This window comes from Triticum aestivum, chromosome 4A, assembly GCF_018294505.1.
Source record: "Triticum aestivum cultivar Chinese Spring chromosome 4A, IWGSC CS RefSeq v2.1, whole genome shotgun sequence".
Lineage (NCBI taxonomy): Eukaryota > Viridiplantae > Streptophyta > Magnoliopsida > Poales > Poaceae > Triticum > Triticum aestivum.
The window spans coordinates 673,274,103-673,280,964 of record NC_057803.1 but is presented as its reverse complement, the minus strand read 5'-3'; the positions used below and the strand labels follow the sequence as shown (position 1 = coordinate 673,280,964).

The window sequence follows — 6,862 nt, the reverse complement described above, 5'->3', positions numbered from 1 at the left end:
TGGTGGGTCCCGCGAAAGAACAAGTGGTGGGTCCCGCGAAATAACGCGCTTACGTGGATAAGTGGTGGGTCCAGCCCCCAACAGCTAACGAGGGCATCAGTTGAGTTTAACAGCCATGTCGTGCGTGGGCTATTTACCTGCTCAAAATTGTCGCACCACAGTCATTCGCTCGAACAACGTCGCACCCTTGCCGATTCACCTCAAACGTGTGGCACAGGAGCTATAAGCCCAAAGTCGCTGCCGTGAAGTTTTGACAGCATAACTCAGGTCCACAACATGAATCAAACGGAGCCTAAGATTACTTTGTTTTCCGCTGCAGTTATGATCACTGCAAAGGTTTTCTTTTTCCAGGCAACTTGCAAATAACTTGTCGCAGGCAAAAACTCTTGGCATGTGTTTTGGTTGTGAATGGTGAATCGATCAACACATTTTCAGAAATTATTCTATAGTCAGTATTATATCTAGACGAAATGTTCAAATCAATCCATGAACACAACTCAGAAACCTTCTGCTAACAAATTAATGTGCTCCCTGTTCTTCACAACGTCGAAGCAGTAGCACTGGTGGAGCCCGACAGCGCCAGCGACGCCTGCAACGTCATCCTGTCGTTCGGGGAACCGTTCTGTGCGGCCCCCGTTGATGACGATCGTGCTAGCACTGCCGACGAGCACACCGCGGCTGCCGCACTGGACGGCCCCAGCCCGAGGTGCTCACCCCACTCGAGCCCCTTGCCACATCCTGCAGCCGGCTTGCCGACGTACGACGTGATGGCGGCCGCGAGCGCCGTGTGGAAGCCCGGGTCCGACGTGATCGCCTTGGCGATCGTGTCGGTGAGCACGGTCGGTGCCGTGCTGCCGCCGCTCACGTGAGCCGCCCTCTGCTGCACCGGCTGGTAGAGGAATGCCGCTGAGCCTTGTTGCCTTCCATTGATGCTGCTCAGCGCGGCCTCGAACGAGCTCTTGCCGGCGTCGTTGTAGGGTGCGCTGGGCGAGGATCCGTAGCTCAGGTACGGTCCAACTCCGGCCGGCCACGCGGTGGCGCCGGGCAGGCTGCTCGCGCCGGAGCCGGAGAAGGAGAAGCTCGTGGAAGGGTACCTAGTACCAGTGCTGCTGCTATGGCCGTAAGAGCCCGTGAAGCTGGAGGAGAACCTGTTGGTGTTGCTGAGGGAGAAGGCCTGCTGCGAGGCGGCCTGCGACGTGAGGTCGAGGGTGATGGTGGGGTACGACGGGGTGACGCTGATGGACGTGCCGGCAGCTGCCGGGAGGAAGAACGGCCGGGCGCTCAGCTGGCTCAAGGGATCGACGGTGGTCGCCGCTGGGAGGCCGAACCTGAGGCCGTGGAGGTTGGAGGCGGCAGAGGGGAAGCCCAGCGAGGTGGAGGAGCCTGACATAAGCATGGACGCGGCGGCAGAGGTGGTGGATGCCATGGCGGTTGCAGAGGCGGAGAGCGGGTGGTTGTGCGAGCCCTCGTAGGTGGTGATCAGGATCGACATGTCCTCCGCACATCTCTGAACCTGAAATAAATTACGTGCATGGTCAGTTGGCCACCACACCATGGCGAGGGAGTATGGATGCTGTGTAGTGTGTGTGTGCATTCCATTGAAAAAATATGAGAGCGAATTTTAAAGCAGGTTTGCGGTTATTATTAGATAGTTTTAATGAGCTTGTTTCAAGTATTTATATATAAATTTCCCTTTTTGAAAGTATAAGCTCAAATATTGTTGAAGTGCATAAGTTAATTGAATGCCAAATTTGGAATATTAGTTTTCTAGCATAGTTAAGGTAATTTCAATGATCAACTGAATTTTGTAAATGTGTCCATCAAAAAATTATTCATTTCTTAAAATATGTCTTTTCATGAAAAGTCATCCTTTCGCGATGTGTCTTTCCGTGAAGAGACATATTTGCACTAAGGGGCATATCTTTTCATCACTAAACTTCCTGGCTTATTTTGTGCCCGAAGAGTTTCAGCTTCTCCGGCCTTCTAGGCTCGCTTGATCTTGCATGATCAGTAACTTTGATGGCTGGTTGGGCTCGTAGTTTCCCCTGGTTTGTAAGGGTTGTAGTAGTTTTTAGTTTTTGCTGGTAGTGAACTGTCAAGACATTTGACTTTCTATAATGAAAATCGGAGAGGGGAGCCTCTCTTTTGATAAAAAGAAAAGTTTAAGAGACATTTTTGTTCCAAGGGACATGTCATTACCAAGGGATGTGATTTTAAACAGGAGAGTGGTTTTTCTACACCCCAGCTCGGTGCACCCACAGTGCACCCATGCAAGAAAATATAGAAAACATTTCAAAAAATTCTGAAACTTTGTGGGACTGATCATCAATAAATGTTATGGGTGCTTGCAAAGTTTGGTGGTCAAATAACATCCGAGGAGCTCTCTACGAAAAAGACAAAATCACTGAAAATTACTCAAAATGTACGTGCCCTGTTTGAGCAGATTTTGAAATATTTTGCTACGTTTTCTTGCGTGGGTGCACCGTGGGTGCAGCCACTACTTTCCCAACTGTCAAGATCTAGCGTACTTGATTGATTGTGAACATTATCCAATGTTTTTTTAGATGATGTGGCTTAACATGGATGTGCATTAGGAGTCAGTTTTAGAATGAAGAGGGAGTAATGAAGATCTTTTTTGGCAAAAAAAAGAAGAATTATATTTGAAAACTTGGTTAGTTCAAGTGAAATCCCTGCTACTGCTATTACCAAAGAGAAGATCCCAAGTTCAAAAAAATGAGAAGTCTCCGTACACCTATTTCGTGTACCCAAAGTTAAAAACCAACACAAAAAGGTATTAAAAATCCTGAAAATAACTGGTTACACGGATACAATATGCGTCCTGAGATTTCAGTTACAAATTCAACTCGCAACCAGAGAAACCAAAAAGACAAATCACTACAAATAGTAGTTAATTCAAACCGGGATATGAATTGTGCATGTTCAATCACATTTGAACTTGTTAATTGAAGCTAGATTTGAAACTTTGTGACTAGTTAGAGATTATGCTATGTCTATGTGTTTAGTTACTTTCAGATTTCTTTTGTGAACTTTTAGCATGGATATAAATTTCGAAATTAGGTGGACCGGTCGCACGAGATCTCCGGATGCTACAGTGCGGATTTGCTAGATACTCCTATATATATGGATCGAGAAGACATTTGCTCGATCATTAGATAATTTTCTGGAAAGGCATGTGGTGTTTGCTTGTATGCTTTTTCTAAGAGATATAAAAGACAAAGAAGTTGTTTTCTAAGGATTCTATTTTGGGACAAAAGGATTCTATTTTGAGTGGACTTGTTTTTTTTGTTTTTGAGACACATTGGATGGACTTGCTTGAAGTGGGCAGCAGTGCACATGTGGCGGCGCAGGTCCCAGCCAAATCGTCCTAAACCCCCATCGACCACTGGCATGTGGGACCAGTTTGTTCCGACGCGATCAGCCTAAAAAAACCCCAACAGCGGCAGCGCCCTTGCCATCGCCCGGCGCCGAGAAGCCCGGCGCCGGGGAACAGGGAAAGCGAGAGGAGGGAACCAGAGAGCGCCCGATGGCGACGGTGCACCCAGCCGAGGCAGGAGAGGCGCTCGTGATCAGGCCAGGCTCTCCGATCGATCTCTGAATCCGATCCCCGGCGCTCATGCCACTTGGTAATACTTACTGAACCTCTAATAGAGACTGTATAATGCATTTTTAGCGGGCACCAACTTCTGCATCTAAGCTCACATTCTTAAGTAGTCTCTCCATGCCAGTACAAATTCGCAAAAGGCGCACACATTTTAATAAACCTCTTATCAGTAATTTTATCAAAATAATATGAATTATATACCCGGATTATACCACTAATATTTTGTCGATTAAATTAATGATCAAGTTTTTACTAAAAGTGCGTGAACCTTACAGATCAGAGAAGTACTAATTAAGTAGCATCGCGGTGTTCAAACACTTATTTCGGGACGGAGAGAGTATGCTTCTTGCCTAAGTTTGGTTTGCAGAGCACACTTCTCGCCACCTATTTTGTATGGCGCCACCATATGTTGAGATTATTTTGTGACATATTGATCATGCAATGCATATCATACCTGCTTCCTGACGGGGCATCCCGTTGCGATGGTGCAGCGGTAGTAGGCGCGTGGGCACGGGTTCCCCTTGGATATCTTCTGCCCGTACTTCCTCCACTGGCACCCATCATTCATCTGAAGGCCAACAAACCGTACATTCAAATCATATACACATAGGGATTTTCATCTCATTCATTTAACGTTTAATTTCTTAGTCATTCGTGTTTAATTTCTTAGTCCTTCGTGTGTACGTATTTAAGTACATGTAGGTACTTACCGTTGGTGTGTCACACCTTGCCCTCACCGAGACCCTGGCCTTCTTAGCCAGCGGCTGCTGAGCCACGTCATCCTCGGAATCCGTGCTCCTCGGGTTCTTCTCGGTCTTGCTTGCCACTGACGTTGTCGTCGTCTCTGCGGCCTCCTCCTCGGAGCTGCCTCCAGGGCTCAATGTCACCACATCCGGCCGCACCTTTATCTCACCTCCATCAGTTCTTGCACCAACAGCTATGTCGTCTGGATTATTAGTGTTGCCCTTGATCTCTTCTCCCATGTAGTTGTGCTTGCTCGTGCCGGTGCTCGTTCCGAGGCGCAAAGAGATGAACCTTGGATCCTTAACACCGTCGACTAGTGATGTGTGCTCCGCTGAGCCCACGGCGAGGTTCTTGCCTCGCCCTTGCTGGTGGAGAACATCGAACTGCTTCTGAAGGGTTCGATGGTCGTCCACCATCCGTGGCAACATCGCCTTCAGCCTCTCGTTCTCTTTTCTCACTTCTCCCATCTCTGCCCTTGTGGATGCTATCTTGTCTTCTTGAGCCTGAATCAATGAAAGCATCACAACAGCGGGACCCATTATTAATTGATATACTCATTGGTGAAGCAAATTATCACATATGATAATGGCCACTTGGCCACTTGGCTTGGTGTGTATGTTAGTATGTATTTGACTACTGGAAACTAACAAATTTTGTACTTTTGGAAGAGGAACAAAAATGTAGGAAAATATAAATACCTAACAGGTGTAGGTTCTTTTTTGTGTATTAGCTGAGGAATTTCAGGGTAATTAATAATTTTAAAGGATACTAACTAGATTTTACTGCCACTTCGGAAGTAAAAGCAACAAAATCATATATGTAAGTACCAGATCCTCCCTCATGTAGGCAACGATGAAAATTTCTGTTGGCTATGTTTGTTCAACATGTTTTTTTTCGGAAAAGTGTTTAAACATGTTTGATAATTATCTACCTCTTTTTTTGAGCTTGACTGGTTTTGCAAGAACTTGAAGAAGTTGCCATCCGAGGCCTGATGATCATCTCTTATCTGCAATACAAACATGAAAGTCTATATTAGCCAGATGCCCAAACAATTAATAACACCACGAATTTATTGGATGACAAGCAAGCTGTGGAAAAATCTATTTGGCCTATCCACATGTTTAATTTGACTGTTCTACGTGCACCAAGATCTGTGGTCCCTAAAGATGATCACCCCTGATTGATTTTGACATGAGAAAGAGAAGTCCCTGATTTCCATACTTGGATCAAGATTCAAGAACCACAGCCCAGAGAAGAGAGAATCAGAAACTCAGACAAGTCCTAACCACTATTCCTAACCATACTTATCCAAATAAATAAACAACCATTCAAGACAAATCAAAATCTTTTGTTTGAGAGCATACATAAAAGCACAAAATCAACAGAAGAAATTAATCAGTTCCAAACCTCGTTGTTCAATCGCTCTTCATGGCCGCCAAGCTGCCTCTGGTCTCCCTTGATCATCTCGCCCCCCTTCCGCAGAAGACCAGCTATCGTCTTCCTCCTCTCTAGCGTGTCTAGCCTGCTTCCAACCCTTTCTTCTGTCTAGCCGAGGACCAGCCTTGCCATGGCCTTGTATATATAGGCAGGTAGCTAGACGCCTAGACCATGGCCTCGACCTCCCCTCCGCGCCCTGTTTAGACTAGCTAGATATTTGGCATAAACAAACGCCGTACGCCGGTGCTTACCTACGCTGATTAGGCGGTCAGCGTCAGAAATGTCAAACATAGCCGCACTCTTTGGTGAAGACTTGCAGAGAGCCAGAAAAAAACATATATCGGAGGACAGGAGACTCAGATTTATGTGTGTGGAATAGGCTTCAACGTGTGCAACATGCTGTTGTTGTCTGGAGGCCAGTTATAACTAGGACGTGCGTCTAGACTGTGTTATGGACGTCGTCGAACGCGTACTTCCGACATTGATGAAGCTTCCTGCCAGTCCTCGTCGGCGGCGTCGTCGCCTCCGCCCATTATTATGGATAGAGAGACTGTCGTTAAGCAAGGAATCGCTTTCAGACCAAATTTCAGTCCTGTAGGGCCGTCCGTCAGAGGAAGTTCAGTCATAATCGCTCATACATATATACTCCATCCGTTCGGAATTACTTGTCGAAGAAAGGAATGTATCTAAATGTATTTTAGTTATAGATACATCCATTTTTATGACAAGTAATTCCGAACGGAGGGAGTATGTCTTTGAATCCATGTAAAGAGATTTGGTGAGAGGTGGAGGACATGGCGGCCCCATGTGTCTTCTACACAAAGTCAGAATTTCCTGCTAGAAAGAAGTCCATTTAATTTTGGCGGTGTACTTGTTATTAATTACTCCCTCTGTTCGGAATTACTCGTCAAATAAAGGAATGTACCTAGATGTATTTTAGTTGTAGATACATCCATTTTTATGACAAGTAATTCCAAATGGAGGGAGTAGTAGTTATGTAATTATGTCACAGAAATATGAATTAGAGTAGTCAGAGTGGTTAGAAAGAGAATTTATTCA

The 6,862-nt window shown here is 45.8% G+C and overlaps 1 protein-coding gene across 1 annotated transcript; it reads right to left on the bottom strand.

The window, feature by feature from the left end:
- Nucleotides 1-513: 513 nt before the first annotated feature.
- LOC123083031 (WRKY transcription factor 72B) lies at nt 514-6,178 on the bottom strand. Its single transcript, XM_044505190.1, has 5 exons — nt 5,774-6,178; nt 5,298-5,372; nt 4,333-4,869; nt 4,077-4,190; nt 514-1,513 (listed from the first exon to the last, which is right to left on the bottom strand). Exons 1-5 carry the CDS (start codon nt 5,828-5,830, stop codon nt 539-541), a joined length of 1,758 nt encoding a protein of 585 aa, XP_044361125.1. The 5' UTR covers nt 5,831-6,178; the 3' UTR covers nt 514-538.
- Between the last annotated feature and the right edge of the window lie 684 nt (nt 6,179-6,862).

Excerpts from the sequence above, each read along its gene's own strand:
- LOC123083031 (XM_044505190.1), bottom strand. The coding sequence starts at position 5,830 with ATGATCAAGGGAGACCAGAGGCAGCTTGGCGGCCATGAAGAGCGATTG. Across the intron at positions 4,191-4,332 it reads CAAGGTGTGACACACCAACG|ATGAATGATGGGTGCCAGTG; the intron begins GTAAGTACCTAC and ends GTTGGCCTTCAG. Across the intron at positions 1,514-4,076 it reads GATGCCCCGTCAGGAAGCAG|GTTCAGAGATGTGCGGAGGA; the intron begins GTATGATATGCA and ends AATTTATTTCAG.